Genomic DNA, 18,177 nt, shown 5'->3' with positions numbered 1-18,177 from the left:
CCAGCACATTCAACTTCCCTCAGTTGCAGAATTTGGCCATTTTGAATAATAATAATAATAATAATAATAATGTAGAGTTTCATGATTTTTCTAGCTTCTCTTGTAAAAAAATATATTTGAAAATTTCTGGATGACAACAATAGCCTAATAAATTTTAATATGGGTCACTTTTGGTGCTTCGCAACCTTTTATTGGTCATTGTCGTTCAAAACTAAGATTTAGAATAAAAGTTTCTTATACAATGTTTTCTCTATAACAACAATACAGTGAAAATAGACTTTACTTGCATCAGATTCCGCATGGCCTTAAAGACTTTTTTCGATGGGTTATTTTGATAACTTATGATGACAACATTATGGGACAAATGAGCTCATATATGGTACAAATACTAGCTACGGGCCTGTTTAATAACAATAACCAAATATAATTTTTTTTCTTTAGTATAAAAATGCTGAGGCACCAAATAAAAAGTCAAACAGTATACATTTAATTTTAGGTATTTTGTTCACTGCCTATAGCATGAAGTGAGGTAACAGTTATTAGGCTGGTATATAATGTTTAGTATGGTACAGTATGAGTGTTTGCTTTTTTTGTTTTGGACTATTCACAGTGTTTGCACGAATGTCTTTTATGAATGTTAGTTGGAGAATCAGGGGCTCTTGAGACGAGTCATGATAGGGTTGATAAAGGAGAAGTTTTCGAACATGCTCTGATCCATGCTATTGATCATCATACGATCTGTGACGGAGAGTCGAGGCTTCTCGTTTATGAACTCCTTATCGAAGTTACTGCAGTCATTTGCTGATTTCTGTAAACAAACAAACAAAAAAAAACAAAACGTCATAGTCACAGATAAATGTTTGCAACAAACCTCTAAAATCTATTGTGAGGTGCTGCGTTCAGTTCTATTGTCTACTACAGACACCATAACTAAAACTAAACCTCAAAATGTACGGAATTCAAATGATCTACACCAGCATTAATGGTGCACAACACAGAGAAATTGCAACTTTAGCATGTCGCCAAGCTAAAAACAACACTCGGATATGTATAAATTAAAATGTACCTCATTAAATCATACATTTATATCCTGTCTCAGAGCTAATGCATCTTCTGTCATTGACTTCAGTAACATATAAACTAAATACAGCTTAAATTCCTGTTTTGGAAAAAATTTAACAAAAGTTACACCAAAAACAAAAATTCTGTTATCTTTTTTTTTTTACATGTACAGGTGTCGGTGACACGGTGGCGCAGTAGGTAGTGCTGTCACCTATCAGCAATAAGGTCGCTGGTTTGAGCCTCAGCTAGGTCACATGGCGTTCCATGTGCCAAAGACATGTAGTATAGGCTAAATTGTCTGTAGTGTACGAGTGTGAATGAGTGTGTAGGGATGTTTTCCAGAGATGGGTTGCAGCTGGAATGGCATCTGCTCCGTAAAACATGCCCCTTTTTTTAATAAAGGGACTAAGCCGAAAAGAAAATGAATAAATGTACAAGTGTCTAATTAATAACTACGAGAAGTAATTAGATACTACTAAATAAATAGTATTTAAAATAAGCAAACTAGGATATACTTAATAGTTGCTATAGTACTTACTGTAATAATAAATTTTAGTACTTGTTTTATTAAATAACAAGTATCCAATAATATAGGTACTAGTATATAAAACATTCCTATCTGTTTACTGAACTGGTATCCAATGAATAATTGGCCATTTTTAATGAATCTAGTGAAAAACTGCTAGCATTTAATCAAGAATAACACTTTGTCCTAACAAGACAAGACAAGATTCCAGCGACAAGCAATTTGGCTGTCTGAACCAAACATGACACGACAGAAACATTTAAATACCAGCTACAGACTCCCAACAAAATGGTAAAGGCTTTTAATATTACACATTCAACCTCTTTAACATTATTAGTAGGCTACTGAGTGACTTACAGTATGTTGTAACTCTGACTTTCATTTTCAAATTGCCTGATAGTTTGTTTATTTTCAAGATCTTAGGTTAACTGCTTCAGCTTTCAGTAATAATAAATGTAAAGTAAAATGGTATTTAAACTCACATTGTATTTAACCCTGTATAAAGCACATAATTTCTACCCGAGATGATCATTGTCTTATTAGTATATGCTGTAGTAGCCACAATGTCACAGAAATAGAAAGAATTTCTAAAATTCATGCATTGCCATGAGATGGTTACTAGGACAAAAACTCCCTTTAACATGAAAAAGATACATTTTATTGGGTGTTGCAGCATGTGTAGTTAGGACAGCACCAGTAAGTACTAGTAGGCTTTTTGATAAATTTTAGTATGTACATGTGACTATAAATTATAGCATGTAATAAATGAATACAAGTATTTAATGAATAAGTATTTAATAGTGAATGCTATTATCTAACAAAAATAGTAAATAAACATTAGGTTTGTGTTGCTAGTTTCTTAAGAATAGACGTCCTAAAATGTACTAGTACTTACTGAAAAAGGTTCTGGTAGCTAAAAAAACCAATGGCATAAAAATAGTTGTATTGATTAAATGTTAACACTTTGTTGTTGAATGTTATCAATGTGTTTTAAATGAATGCAAACTAGTAATGTTTTTTAGTGCGAACTAACCCTTTACTGTATGCTTTGTCGTTTAACTCTAAGGCTTAGGATTCATTTGGTTTATTTTATAATCTGCTCTGCATCTGATGCCTTTAAAAGCCAATTCACACTTCACATACAAATGGCAACAAGCAAATTAACTATTGTATTTAGTTGTACTGTAAAATCAATGATACACAATTCAACAAACGCAGATTAAACATGTTAATTTGGGTGAAAACAAAACTCCGATCAATGGCAACAGATGCCGACTGATCCGACAAATTGTTTATTGGCGTTTGTGCGCTGTTAATTAGCATTTAAATGTTATCCATATCAACAGCCCATCAGGTTTTAGAGCAGAAATGACAATCGTTGTGGTCTGTAATGAACTTACCACAGTGGGCTTGAAGGGTGGCTCCACCTGTCGTTCCTCCAGCGCGCTCCAGTCTGTTTCTCTAAAGAAGGGATGTTGCCGTATATTCCCTTTCACGCCCAGCCTTCGCTCTGGCTCCCGGACAAACAGCTAAAACCAATCAGTGTTTTACGGTGTTATTTTATATACAAACACTGTTATAGTTCATAACAGAATCGCAAGTCTTATATTGATCTCTAGTTCAGATATACCTTCACAAGAATGTCTCGTGCATCTCTAGTTAACCAGCGTGGGTAACAAGGGTCATCTGTGCGAATTGACTGAAACAGCTCTTCTTCATCGTGCCCATGAAATGGAGACTGGCCAATCAGCATCTCGTAAAGTAGGACGCCAAATGACCACCAGTCTACAGATGTCCCATATTTCTGACCAAGCAGTATCTGTGAGGTATAAAGTGCACATTATGTATTACAAATAACTTTTATTCACTTATTTGCATGGTTTAGGTATCTAACTTAAAACTATTGTGAATGGAGTTTTAGGGGTGTGTAATTTGGTAACACTTTATTTTGATGTTCCATTTGAGTTTTAGTAGACTGTCTGCTTTATATCTATTGATACTGCTTCTTCAACACATTTAACTGACTATAAGGAACTTTTCATGTACATGTCTACTACTTGTAACCTTATGAGAATTAGTTGGCATGTAGATGCAATGTAATTTAAATTTAACAAACGGACCACAAAATAAAGTGTGACCTGCAATATTTTATCATCTGCTTAAGATAATTTCATATTTGTTGATAAATTACATGCAAACTGAAAATGTTTGTGACCCTAGACCAGGGGTGGGCAAACTCGGTCCTGGAGGGCTGGTGTCCTGCACAGTTTAGCTCCAACTCTAATCACACACACCTGTTTAGAGATTTCTAGTTATCTTGAAGACGCTGATAAGCATGTTCAGGTGTGTTTGACTAGTGTTGGAACAAAACTCTGCGGGGACACCGGCCCTCGAGGATCAAGTTTGCCCATCCCCACTTGTCATAAGTGTCCATTTTTGGAAAATGAGATTTTACTCAGGTTTACCCAACGCATTTCAATGATTCTAGTTTATAAATTAAATAATAAATTAAATTGACTTCAATTAGCCAGAAATACGTGTCGACACGCACGACATGTGAGTATGTTTATCAGATCTTTACATTCAGGCAATGTACTGCATTTTTACTATAGGTCAAATAAATACACTGTTGATTTTTGTTAAAAAAGTATGACAAAAAACAGTTTCTATTAAAGTATACTTTGTATACTTTTGCCAGTAGCGGATCGCCCATGCTAATCAAATTGATTAAACTTATTTAAAGCCTCTGACTGATGTTTTAACCTAGTAGGACTAGGAAAAGTACAACAAATTGGGGGCTCGTCCGGGATTTGTCTATAGGAGGCTGGTGGGCATTGTGGGTTGAGAAACTTCAAATAACTCTTCATGTAACACAAGATGAGTATAAATAGGATGGTTCAATATCTGGCTGGAAACTTTAAAGGGCACCTAGGTTACCCTTTTGTCAGATTTACTATAAGTGTTTTGCGTCCCTAGAATGTGTATGTAAAGTTTCAGCTCAAAACACCCATCAGATTTTTCATTATACCTTTTTCAAGATCATATTTTATACATTTTTCACCAGGGGGCTATTTTGTTGTATTGCACCTTTAAAGCAAGTACTCCTACGTGCCTTTCTGCGTGCCTTAATCTCCTCCCTCGGCTGCGTCAGACAACAAACAGACTTAAAGAAAGAAGATCTCACGCAGTGTTTGTGAGAAATAATTCTGTTAGAACTCTACCAATGAGTATTTGTTGTGCAGTTGCATTGATGAGTCACACACAATATCGTTACAAAGTTCACGCGCGCACACACACAGACATTTTGCATGCATATGTGACAGGATACAGGTTAATCTCCACTGCTGTGTGGATATCTGTTATGTTTATGTAGAAAATCAACCTGATTTAACGTCCACAAACCAGGTTTTCAGCGTCTTCCTTTATAATTGTTCTGACACGCAGCTGTGCTAATGAAGTAAAGCACTGTTTTAAAACATTTTAAACATGTGAAACTAACTCTTGATCACATTTGATGATGATTGATGATCCTAGCAAACTAAACAGACCTTCTATTCCCGGTTGCTTTGCGCACATTTGGTCTTGTTGACATGATTATACACGTGATTACCAGGACATGTTAATGCATGCAGCTGTCAATCAATTCGGTGGGCGGGGGGACCGCACTCCTACGTCAAGTTGCGGTCGAGCTGAAAACCGCTCCAATTGGTCCACCGTTTTTATGTTGTTAAATTGAAAAAAAAGGACTGGGTGTGTTTATATCACCCCAATATGATGGTCGATACACTATATCTACACATAAACAGCTTCATATATATCAATAAATGATTAAATGAATCACTCAAAGAGAGACACTTGCTACAACCTGGTGGTTTAATGACATTTTTATCATGACAGGCCTAAATTAGCAAAGATATACATGCAATGATTGATCGTTATTGGAATGAAAAAAAAATCAATATTCAGTATCATGCTCCCCTGTGTGTGTGATAGATATGCTCACCTCAGGGGCAATGTAGTCTGGTGTTCCACAGAAGGTACATGTTCTGGCTTCTCCAATTATGTTCTCTTTGCACATGCCAAAATCTGCAATCTTGATGTGGCCATCAGTGTCTAGCAAAATGTTATCCAGCTTAAGATCTCTGTGGTGGGACAACACATTATTAAATTAAGGAAGGATAATATTAGGAAAAATAAAACATTTCTTTGATATGAAAAAATGCAGGAGTTTTTACCAGATAACTTAATAGCTATACAATTATAATATTTGGAATTATAACATTTGTAAGTATTTGCAAGTTCAATTGTTCTTAAGATCAAATAAGTAAAAATTGTGCAAGATATTTGCATACTTTTACAGAAATACAGAAGAACTTAAGCAAATAATGCTAAGATTTTTCCACAAAATCAATACATTTTAGAACACAAATGTACAATTAATTAAACATTTTAGTCATTTAAATGTTTAAAACTAATTAAAAAAGCTAAATGTGAAATAAAAAAAAAATAATAATAATTAACCCCTGAAGACATTTTAACCATCTAAACCATAAGTCTCAAACTCAATTCCTGGAGGGTGGCAGCTCTGCATAGTTTAGCTACAACAACCTCCAACTCACACCTGCTTAATAGTCTTTAGAAGTCTTGAACACCTTGATTAGTTGGATTAGCTGTGTTTGATTAGGGTTGGAGCAAAACTGTGCAGAGCTGCGGCCCTCCAGGAATCGAGTTTGAGACCAATGATCTAAACCAATCTTTTAGCTCTGAATGATTTGTGACTTTAAGTTTAAAATGTATTTATTTGTTTGTTGTTTATTTAATGAATTTGTAAAGCTATTGGAAAATCCTCATTGATACACCTATAGGGGGTTGCTGAAAGAAATGGGTCTATTTCAATACCAATAACCATTTTTGAACACAAAACGCAAGAAAACAAAAAAAAATAGTTTTGCATGAAAAGCATTGTTCCTAAATTAGGTTAAACTTTGTGTACAGCCATTTAAAATTAAATCAAATGTCTGCATTTTAATCAAACAAAGATTAACCTGTATAATTATTAGCAGTTTAAAAAAATGTTAAAACCAGAAAATTTTAAAATCAGAAGCACAAACAAAACCAGAATGCTCGAATATTGGCTTTGTGAATTGTTGCTAAATAAAACATGCACTAAACAAAGTGATCCAAACTAATTCAGTCTAGGCCAGTAGGTGGTGCTTAAAGAACAGCAGTAATGTAGGCTTTCCTTACTGCTGTAAGCAATGAAGCGATGTGCTAACCGTTCTTTAATATGCCTTATATTGAGTTAAATCAATCCAATAATGCATGTAAACTTAATGAAAGTAGCCCCAATTCAATATAACATTTTGTCACCTTAGAATTATAAGGTTCAATCTGCATTCTGAATGATTTTAAGATATTGAGCTTTAAAGTTTTTGCATTCCATAGCAAACAGTGTTTAACATTTGTTTTTTGAAATAAAAAGTCTTAAAATGTGAAAAACTTATAAAAAACATCCCATAACGTAAATAAGTTGTCATTTAATAAGAATATGTCAATAACTCATATTTGACAAAAATGTCAGATAGAACCTTATAATTCTAAGGTGACGATTTTGTATGTAGGTGCGACTCTGTTTTGACTTGTTTTTATCCTTTTTTATGGAATATATCCACACAAATACCTTTTTGGAAAATGAATGCATTGCAGTTTGTGCACCAGAACCAAGATCAACCCCAAAAATGTAAATAGATAAAATAGATTTTAAAAATCTGGTTGCACATTCGAAGTCAGTTTCTAGCCAGATAACCTCACTATACTTTGATTGATATAGTTTTTACAGTAGCGCATACCTGTACACAATGCCTTTAGAGTGTAGAAACTGCAGTCCACAGATGATCTCTGCTGCATAGAACCTATTGACACAGAGAAGAGGAGATGTGAGAGTGATAAACAGAGTAGGCAGACTAGGCCTTTAAAAATCTGTGTGTGGGGGCTGCATATGTAGCTCACGTGGATCGTGGGAGGTCAAATCTGTGACAGGTCTGGATGTGGAACATTAAGTCGCCTCCGTTTAAGTACTCCATCACAAAGAAAAGATTTTCCTTTAGAAAAGATACAGAAGCAGAGCAGTTCAGGCTGGTCAAACAAAAGCACAGTACTTTAATAACAGGAGTGACTCAATGTGTGTCGTGGGGGTTTGGCAGAATGTCCAAAAGCATAGTATCTCATAGAGTTTTATGGCTATCACTCACTGTAAAAAAAAAAAAAAAACAATTAGTTACCTTACTTAAAGTGAATAAACCTGCTGCTTTAAAGTCATCATGTGGTTTTACATATAAAAAGTGACTAAACCTGTTGGAACTTGGAAGTTGGTTTAATTTAATTTGCATAGTTATGCACAGTTCATTCTTAGTAATTTATAAGACAAGCGATTTACTCACTTTGTCAAATAATTACTTTAAAAACAACAGGTGTACTCACTTTTTCAAGTGAAGTCAGGCTGCACGATATTGCAATAAAAATCTATTATTGCAAATTTTTTTATTTTATTTTATATAATTTTTTTTTTATTTTTAACTATTGCAATATGAACACATGTAATGTGAATTGGGAAGCTGACAAGGAAGTGTGGATATAAACGCAAGTTTATTGAACAGAGAATAGTCAGGCAAGTAACAGTCAACATAGGAGCAAACAGATGTATACGGGCAATCCAAAGTCATGGTCGGGCAGGCAACATACAGGAATAAACAAACAAAACAAAAAGTTAAACAAGGCAAAGAAAATGCATCCCAATGTTCACAAAACTATTCAACAAGACTCAGCAACTTCTGTGTGTTTGTGTGCTGACTTTATTGTCCATGTAATCAGTTCATCAGCGGCTTCAGCTGTGAGTGTGTGCAATCAGGCTTGATCTAGGCCAGGTGTGTGAGTGGTGCATGACTGGATCTAGTTCTTTTGCTGGCAGTTTTGTAGTTCTCCAGCAATCTGCATGGGCTAGATCGCTGGTGACTGTGATAACACAGTTTCACAAGATAATAGCTCTATTTGACGGTTTTCTGGGGAGTCTAACAGGATTCAGGTACAGTAATTGAATATTCACGATGGCAAAAATGTTTTATTTTACATTGCTTTTTCTCGTTTCTGGTCCAAATATCTAAAAACTCTAAGTAAAACATTGTTTTGTTTTCAACTTCAGAGGAAATAAGTTAAAGTGAGGTTTTTCCTTAAAACAACTAAAAGTGTGTGGAGGTAGTAAAAATATTTTATTTTTCGCTTTGAGATGTAAATATTTGGAAACAAGACAAAAATTCTAAATGAAACCTTTTTGGCATAAATCATATAAATACAGTAATAAAACACAGTTCTGTAGCTTAACTGTAATTCAGACTTAAAATTGCATATCTTGCGATGTGACAATTGCGAATATGTGCACATTGCGATATCGATACTGAAACAATATATTGTGCAGCCCTCTTATATATTATTATATAACACAAAATAAGATATTCTAAAAAATGTTTGAAACCTGTAATCAATGACTTCAATAGTAGGTCAATGGTATCAGGATTTCAACATTCTTCAAAATATCTTCTTTTGCATTCAACAGAAGAAATAAACTTTTAAAGGGTGAGTAAATAGTGAGTACATTTTAATTTTTTGGGTGAACTATCCCAAGTGTGTACTGCACATTTATCTTGCAAAAAATGAACAAAATGAATGCAAACTTTATTGATATACTGAATAAAGTGTGTAATTTCTAGCAGCAAAATAAAAAAATGTCAGTGTGTATTACCTTGGTCTGGAAGGTACAGTAGAGGTGTGTGAGGAAGGGGTGATCCCAAGCTAGAGATAACACTCTCCTCTCCACCATAGTGCATTCAACATCATCGTCCATCAGAACCACATCTTTCTTTAATGCCTTCACAGCAAAAAACTGCCCTGAGCCTTTCAGCTCAGCCAGAAAAACCTACAGCACACATACACATCATTTGTAGAGAATCATAATTAGACGACTCTATAGTCCTGTATGCTTCCAGATGCAAATCACAAATGGTTTGGTAGTCAAATTCTCATTTAGCTTGCAATGTTATAATGACATCAGAGTTTTTACAACCTAAAAAATAATTAGGTTTCCGTCTTTTGTGATTGACAAGTGTTTTCCATTTACTTAGTTATGAATTGCATTATGGGACCTTGATCCACAGTTCATACCTTGAACTCCACAGTTTATACAGGGCAATATACACCTTTAAATACTTACAAATGTTAATAAAAATTACCTTTTTTATTTTCAAGGTTAAAAGTTGTTGAGGGAAACATCTAGGTCCAATAATGCTATTCAAAAGCATAAATAAAGGGGAAATATTAATCACAAAATATGAAAAACTGCTAATTTATGGATATTTTTTGTTACATCATAGGGCTTTAATAATAATAATAATAATACATTTTGTCATTGTAAATTGCTGAAGATTTTATCACAGTATTCAATATTATCCCGATATTGATCTAAGCTGCAAAAAAATTTAAATGAAGATGTTTAATAACAAAAACACTTAGTGTATTGCTTCATTGTACTGTAATTACAATATATTTAGAATAAACAAATGTTTCAACAAAATTCAAATGCAAACGGAGTATAAAGTACAATAGGTAACATTTTATAATAAAGTCTCACTAGTAAATGATAGTTGACTGATTAAAGTCATCAGTAAGAAAAAGCTAGAGAACAGCTACTTTGTTAATATAAGCAAAGACAACAACATAATTATATTAGTTATGAACACCATTTAATAAAATGATTAAGACTAAAGTGTTATTAGGCATAAATAAGACTTTAACATGACCTAAGAATAAAGATAAAAAACATGCCTTGATCTATTAAGCTAACCGAATAAGTTTCATTTGGCATGGTTATAAACACAACTGCAAATACAATGTGAACATCCTCAAAAAGCATTGAAATATTTTTTCATAGTATTTGGAAATGGAAACGATATCGGTATTTGGTACATCTGTTCATTATCATGATATATCGAATTATTATATATCATATGCCTAGTTTAAACATACACAATAAGGGGATTGTTTTTTCAAAACATTTGCTCTTTAAAAAAACACGTCTGTAGATCCTAAATCGGCAAACTAAAAATCCAAAATAGATGAAACATTTTGAGTTTGAAAAAGTGAAAGCTGAAAATCTACTATTTGCTGTGTTGAATACCACTCTTACCTTTCCAAAGCTTCCTTTGCCCAGCATCTTATGCAGGATGAAGCTGTCTATGGTGAATTTGTGGTGCTCTTTGCGTGGGGTGGCGTAGAGGGGCTCAGGCTCTTCAAGACTGGGTCTGCGTCCGTCAGCTGGAGAGTCCCATGAAATACCTTGATGCTCTATGCAAGAACGAAGAGTTGGGCATCAATCAATCAATTAATCAATCAATCAATTAATCAATTCTAAAATGTATTGAGTTGCTCAAGGGAATATTTATAGGGATTAGATAATTGACCATAAGCATAGTCTTAAGCATTCATTTAGTATTTCAAGAATAAAACGAGATGGAATAGAATTAAATCAAACGTCTATGAAAATGAAAATAATATGTTCATATTTTAAAAACATGGCATTGCACAATGCATTATTATGTAGTGTTTTTTTATAGCAGATGACGCTATATGCAAGTTGTGAACAGATGGTGTTCTAGGGTAATTTTTAATAGCATATGGCGCTCTGGGCTAGTTTTTAACAGCAGACGGCACTTTAGGCTAGTTTTTAACAACTGATGGGGCTCTAGGCTAGTTAGTAACAACTAGATAGTTTTTAATAGCAGAAGGCACTCTTGGCTAGTTTTGAACTACTGAAAGCGCTCTAGGCTAGTTAATAAAATCTAGACTAGTTTTTAACAACAGATGGTGCTCTAGACTACTTTTTAACAGAAGATGGTGCTATAGGCTATGTTTTAATAGTCTATGGCGCTCTGGGCTAGTTTTTAACAGCAGACAGCACTCTAGGCTAGTTTTTAACACCTGATAGTGCTTTAGGCTAGTTAGCAACAACTAGACTAGTTTTTAACAACAGATGGTGCTCTAGGCTAGTTTTTAATAGCATATGGCGCCCTGAGCTAGTTTTTAACAGCAGAAGGCACTCTAGGCTAGTTTTGAACAACTGATAGCGCTCTAGGCTAGTTAAAAAAATAAGACTAGCTTTTAACAACAGAAGGTGCTCTAGACTAGTTTTTAACAGCAGATGGTGCTATATGCTATTTTTTTCTGGGCTAGTTTTTAACATCAGACAGCGCTCTAGGCTAGTTTTTAACAACTGATGGTGCTCTAGGCTAGTTAGTAACAACTAGACTAGTTTTTAACAACAGAATGTGCTCTAGACTAGTTTTTAAGAGCAGATGGTGCTATAGGCTAGTTTTTAATACCATATGGTGCCCTGTGCTAGTTTTTTAACAGCAGAAGACACTCTAGGCTAGTTTTGAACAACTGATGGTGCTCTAGGCTAGTTAATAACAACTAGACTAGTTTTTAACAACAGAAGGTGCTCTAGACTAGTTTTTAACAGCCCTTGGCGCTCTGGGCTAGTTTTTAACAGCAGAAGGCAAGCTAAGCTAGTTTCGAACAACAGAAGGCGCTCTAGACTAGTTTTGAACAGCAGATAGCTCTAGGCTAGTTATTAAGATGGCACACTAGGCTAGTTTTTAACAGCAAATGGCAGTCCAGGCTGGAAGCAAATGCCGGTATAGGCTAGTTTTTAATAGTAGTCACTGCAAGTTAATAACAACAGATGGCACTCTAGGCTAGGCATTTACAGATGGTGCTCTATGATGGTGCGCTATGCCAGTTTTTAAAAAAGCAAATACTGCTCAAGGCTAATCTTTAACCACACACTCATAAGGATGAGCACTTGTGTGTTCAGCAAAATCATGCAAGCTGCTTTTATGTCACTAGATTAATGTTAACACAGCCCACACTCGAGACTTATTTACTTAAACCTTTATTCCCAACTTTATAAATGATTATTTTAAGTTCAAGTGGTATTTATGAATTAGGATGCAAGCAGGATACGGCTCTTTGTAAACCATACAGCAACTTCTGCTGCTAAAAACGAAGCATGAATCAGAATTGATTCATGAGAAAATAGCGGTGCATTTTGAAAATCTCATAAGCAATTACCTTTGCGTGGTAGCGGTGGTGCAGGCGTAAGGGGGGAAATCGGTAAGCGTCCTGAAGGCTCTCTAATGACCCCTGGTTGATCTGCGCTGACCGGACCCTCTCGACCAACAGTCTCAGTATCCCGGGAGCTCCGAGCTTGCTGTAAAATTTCATTTCATTTTATTTAATATTACTCTTCTATTTAATTTACATTTTTACACTGTTGTCTGTGATGCTCGATTCAAATTTGTCAGTTGCGAAATTTGAAGGTATGTTATTCCCAGATAACATCTGCTGAATAAAACAGGCTCATCTTGGAACTTTGAATCAATCTACCATTAGTGAATATGTCCATTAGTTCAAATTTATATACATACTTCCACATTCATATGTATCTGCTTGTCTGTCCCGCTGCTACATTTGACTGTTTGACTGTTATCTTGTGAATAAATAATATGTAAGGTTAGTCTATGCTTTATTTCATTTCTGTCAGTTTGTGTTGTTTGTCACCATCTTGTGACTCAAAGTGCAGGTTATTGTATTGTAACAGCCAATAAGATTCTGTTATTTCAGTGGTAAATCAAAGTTTAAATGTTTCCACCTTGACATAGTTTTATTTAGATTGTAAATAAATGTAAATGTAGATTTAATTATATATTAGCTGTTAAAAATATCTATTATGACCTGTTTATTTTTGTATGATTATTACATAAATAGTTTAAATAATTGCTGATAAAATCGTTTGTTAGTTTTATCATAAGAAATGTTGATATTTATATTATAAATGTTGCAATTGTAACAAAGATATGGCATATGGAATATTTTTCTAGTATCATGCAGCCCTATACACATCTTAATTCAATTTTGTGATTAATTCCTCACGATAATTTCTACAATCTTCCTATTTAAACGACCGAACAGCGGTAAAGGGCATTGACATTTGTTACATGCTTGTTTTCTAACCTGTTGAGTGCTCTCAATCATAGCCAGGGCCTCTGCCATTAGCTTCTGGTTGACGCCACAAAGGTTTGCTACTTTCTTCTGACATTTATGGTGAACGTTCATGCCACACTCTGCAAAGAAAACACTAAAATTAGTAAACCGAAACTTCATGTAGACATTAAACATTATTAAGTATATTTATATTTAATAATAAGCCATTCTTGTTAGTTTTAGGGTGAATTTGCACTACACTGCTTCAGAGGTTTTCGGGTAAATGCCTTATTTAATGTGCCTTATTGGCTTTTTAAAATGCCTTATCAATGTGCCTTATAGTTTTTTTTTTAATGAATAATAAAATTTTACTTTTAATATCCATTTATATAAGCATTTTTTAACAAGCGTGGACAGATGTAGAACATTTTGGCTGATACTGATATTTCATTTTTAAATGTCATTTACTAATTGAATTTCTGAACTCTTTTTGCTGACACCTTTTCCATAACATACTTGGGCATTTATTTTCTGAATGTTATGTATCATGCATTATGTAAAGCACAAAGCAACAGCATTTATCTAAAGTGTAGAAATAACTCCTAATTTATTGGCTTATAATTAATTTTCTTTTTGGATTATAATGACAACATTATGCCATTACCGTAATGGCAGCTATTGATATGACTTCTGATACATATGGCAATACTAATTACCATTTCTATTCTATTCTCTTAAAGACATCTGTACTGCAATGTCAGTGTACTATAAAAAGAAAAGAGGAAACACTATAAAAAATGCTGAGTTCCATGGTCCATATTGTCACAAAACAAATCGATTAAATTAACCTAATCATTTTTTACAAATGTAAGTGGATTGAACATAAAACAATTATGTTGTCCGAAAAATACCTTAAGAATTGTGTTGTTTTAACTCATTTTAAATAAGTAGCTTGAACAAGTAGTTAAAGTAATTTTTTGACTCCAAATCAAACTTTAGACTCGCATAGCCAGATAAATTGTTAAAAAGTAATTACCTACTTAAATAACTAAAAGTGAGTTAAAATTGACAAGGGGACTTTACTTAGTGATTAAACTCATAAATTGAGTTTACCTAATTTTAAGGCCTTGGGTTTACTCAGTGTGAACTAATACATTTAAATGCAGCAGATTAACTTTTTTTTTAAAGAGTAAATTCAACCAATCACGTTTTACAGTGCAAAATATACTTTATAATCAAATTATGATGAATGTTGTTTTATAATGTCCTTTTATCAGCTTTTATTGTGTAAGCTAACTCATTTTTTTTGTTCAATGGAAAGGTTGTTTCTTGATAGAACAGTATAGAAATTTACTTTAAATTGGTTATGAACTCAAAAATCTAAACTTCCTTGATATTTTGAGATGAGGTCATTGTATGCAGTTAATATAGTAACTGTTTTTTCATTGTGTATGTATTGCTTTGCCTGTTAAATGCTTGTTCACTCAAATTAAAATCTATTTTTAATTGCTTAATTTCTCGCCCTCCAGTCATTTAAATATCCTGAAATATTTGTTTATTTTCAATAAAGAAATTAGGGTATTTAAGATAAAATTGAGGAGCTCTCTCATCATCCATATACAGCACGGTTCAGAGATAATTTTTAAAAAAATAACCCAAAATATTGTCAAAATAGTAAAAAAAAAATTATTATTATTAATTATTTTTTACAATTTTAATCACACACAAATCACAAAGGACACTTTTGTGCACGCTTTTACTATATGCAGCATGACATATTGCCATAGGAGTTACATAAGCGCCAAATTGCCTGTAGTAAACACAAAAAGACACAGGCGAACATTTTTTTTTTTTTTTTGTAATGTACAAAAGTGTTCTTGGAGCTTGATGGGATTAATCTTTAACACTAAATTCACATGAATTGTTTTGACAAAGTTTTTGTTTCCTTTTCCAGACTTTGAAAATCTCATGACTGTTGGAGGGTCAGAGAACTCTTGGATTTCATCTAAATTTGTGTTCTGAAGATGATTTAAGGTCTCAGGAGACTGGGAAAAACATGATGGTGAGTAATTACTAACATAATTTTCATATATGGGTGAACTAACCCTTTTAAATAATCTGTACATTTCAAAACATGTATTTAAAGTAAATTATCACACTGACATTCATCTGTAAAAGATGTACATAAGCTGTCAAGCACACATGCAGAAATTTACATCAGTGGGCACACAGATGAACCATTTTAAATATGCAAACTGTTGGTCAATCAAAGCAGTGGGTGTTTATTTCCAAGTATGATTAATGCATCAAGTATTACTTATTCAAACATTGAGTTGATGAGGGGGCAGACATTTTATGATTTTGATGTATAAGTAGTAACATTATAAGTAGACAATAAATGAAGCAGTTCATAACTGATTTAAAAATGACCATTTTTGAAATATAAAAAAGTTACACAGTTATTCACAGTAAGGTATACACAATTTTTATGTAAACACTTTACAGGTTTAAATGATGTCTTGCACATGTATGGAAAAATAGATACAAAAACATTTGTATGTCGAATAAGATATATAGCCTACGTTTCTGTAAAAACTAATACTATTGAAATAACTAGTGTTGTAATTGATGCGTAAGTCGATATAACCTATTTAAATTTGCATAAAGTGTGCGATTTGAAGATTGAAAATATATGCGTTTATTGGAGTCGCATTTATGTGACCAAATATAAATGGAACTGTTTTCATAAATCCAAATAAATCTACCCAATCAGAGTAAATGCATGAAGTGAGCAGATGTAAACAGATCCTGAGACTCTGATACAGCTGTGTTTGTGTAATGAATCACCTTCACATTTAAGGCCCTGTCGAGCAAGACCCCACAATAAGGTACCACAGTGCTCACAAAACGTAGGGCTCATGTAGTTGTACACCTTAAACCTGTGAGGCATGTCAATCTTAAAGCGTTCCTTGTGAATCTAAAACAGACAAACACAGATTTAGTGCATTTTACAACATTAGCCCTGAAGCAGGCTAAATTATTTAAATTAAGTTACTATTGAGGTTTCTTTGTTTATCTGTTAGTTTCTCTGTCAATGCTACTAGAAATTTGTGTGATTTACAGTCCCTTTACTGTACATTTACTGCACAACCATTAGAATAAAAAATGCTGTGTTAAAATATATTTGCAATAATTGTATATATGTTCATATATGGCTTTGGATGAGTGATTTGGAAAAGAAATAGTAATATTATAGATTAAAATACAAGTCAAAAGCAATATTGCCTGAAAATAGTACTGCAACAGTGCTGTGTAATAACATTGGGCCTGCTACAGCTACTGTATGTTACGGCAACAAAAATTCCTTTATTTTTACACCAAAATGAAAATATAGTTTCTAGACATATAAACATTTTTATTTTCGTCGGACTTAGCACACCAAGCTTCAAATAACAAAATGATTAGAACTCTTTTCAAAAATAATTTGCTAATGCTAATTTGCTAATGGTCTAATCCGATTCAATGAACTATGCTAAGCTAAACGAGCTCCCACCAAGCCCAAAAGTCAGCTGAATGGATTCAAAACCAGTAAAACTCAACAGTTTAACTCTAGGTGACTTGTAAAATAAGGCTATTTCCAAAAAAAGTGTAGTGTTCCTTTAATTCTACTTAAGTGCAGTACCCTCAGGTCATAGAAATAAGTCCATAACATGAATTAGCAATAATATTATATATGTTCATATATGGGCAAATTTTAGTATAGCAGAGAGGTGCATAAGACAGATAAAATTAAGAGATCGGAAATTAAGTAGTCATATTATAGATTAAAATTTAATTATCAATTAAAAAAAAAGAAAGTCAAATGCAATATTACACAGAAAAATAAGGCTATTTCCAAAAAAAGTGGAGTGTTCCTTTAATTCTACTTTAGTGCAATACCCCTCAGGTCATAGAAATAAGTTCATAACATACTCCATGACTGTCAGTGTGACTCAGCAGAGTGTGGTAAAAAAACATTTTGTAGCGTCTACTAATAACTCAAAGATGATTCATTTCATGAAATATTTGCAATGGTACTTTTGTCTGCAGAGTAATGAAGCTTTAAAATTAGCCAACAATTGATAAAAATATCCTAAGGGTCTCTAATTTATATCTGTCAGTGTACAGTAGCAAAACTCAGATTTTTATTTACCATGGTTTCTTTGCTGTTTACGGCTGAACCTGTGCATTTGGCTATGACTTTGTCAATACACTTTTTGTGGATGGCAGCATTGCATTCTGGGGGAAAAACAGACAGAAGTGGGTAGGAGTCATCATCATGACGGTGAATTAATGGAAACTTGTTTAGGAACTGCAACAGCTTTGAGGATGTGAAAAACGAACTTACGTCGACACTGGTATCCCTGTTTGTTCAGGCCCCTGAGGTAGAAAAAGGAAAAACATTATTCCATTGCCTAATTTAATACAGGGGGGTTCAGTCTTTTTGATTCCATGGGCAC

At 33.6% G+C, this 18,177-nt stretch overlaps 2 protein-coding genes across 9 annotated transcripts in view; one reads left to right on the top strand and one right to left on the bottom strand.

Annotated features, from left to right (window-relative positions):
- Positions 1-18,177, top strand: part of tmem110l (transmembrane protein 110, like) — a 211,658-nt gene that overhangs the window by 24,850 nt on the left and 168,631 nt on the right. For 4 of the 6 annotated variants that reach the window (XM_087246218.2, XM_087246221.2, XM_087246220.2 and 1 more), the window contains exon 3: positions 15,633-15,740. The gene's annotated coding sequence lies outside the window, so the exon portion shown is untranslated. Of the gene's footprint in view, positions 1-8,526; positions 8,670-15,632; positions 15,741-18,177 lie in introns of those variants that run through there. The other 2 variants (XM_087246219.2, XM_087246222.2) reach the window with 1 other exon arrangement.
- Positions 467-18,177, bottom strand: part of prkcq (protein kinase C, theta) — a 46,804-nt gene continuing 29,093 nt past the window's right edge. For 2 of the 3 annotated variants that reach the window (XM_087246762.2, XM_087246763.2), the window contains 13 exons: positions 18,066-18,097; positions 17,871-17,956; positions 16,526-16,655; positions 13,709-13,818; positions 12,767-12,905; positions 10,824-10,981; positions 9,384-9,557; positions 7,598-7,689; positions 7,438-7,500; positions 5,592-5,730; positions 3,219-3,407; positions 2,989-3,117; positions 467-808 (listed from right to left, as the gene is read on the bottom strand). In XM_087246762.2, the coding sequence (XP_087102888.2) occupies positions 650-808; positions 2,989-3,117; positions 3,219-3,407; positions 5,592-5,730; positions 7,438-7,500; positions 7,598-7,689; positions 9,384-9,557; positions 10,824-10,981; positions 12,767-12,905; positions 13,709-13,818; positions 16,526-16,655; positions 17,871-17,956; positions 18,066-18,097 (1,600 nt within the window). In that variant the 3' untranslated portion in view covers positions 467-649. 3 annotated transcript variants of the gene reach the window in all.

The sequence above is a fragment of the Danio rerio genome, chromosome 4 (genome assembly GCF_052040795.2).
Source record: "Danio rerio strain M-AB ecotype USA chromosome 4, GRCz13ab, whole genome shotgun sequence".
In the NCBI taxonomy this organism is placed as follows: domain Eukaryota; kingdom Metazoa; phylum Chordata; class Actinopteri; order Cypriniformes; family Danionidae; genus Danio; species Danio rerio.
The sequence above is the reverse complement of the archived record's forward strand: the minus strand, read 5'-3'. Positions and strand labels throughout refer to the sequence as shown.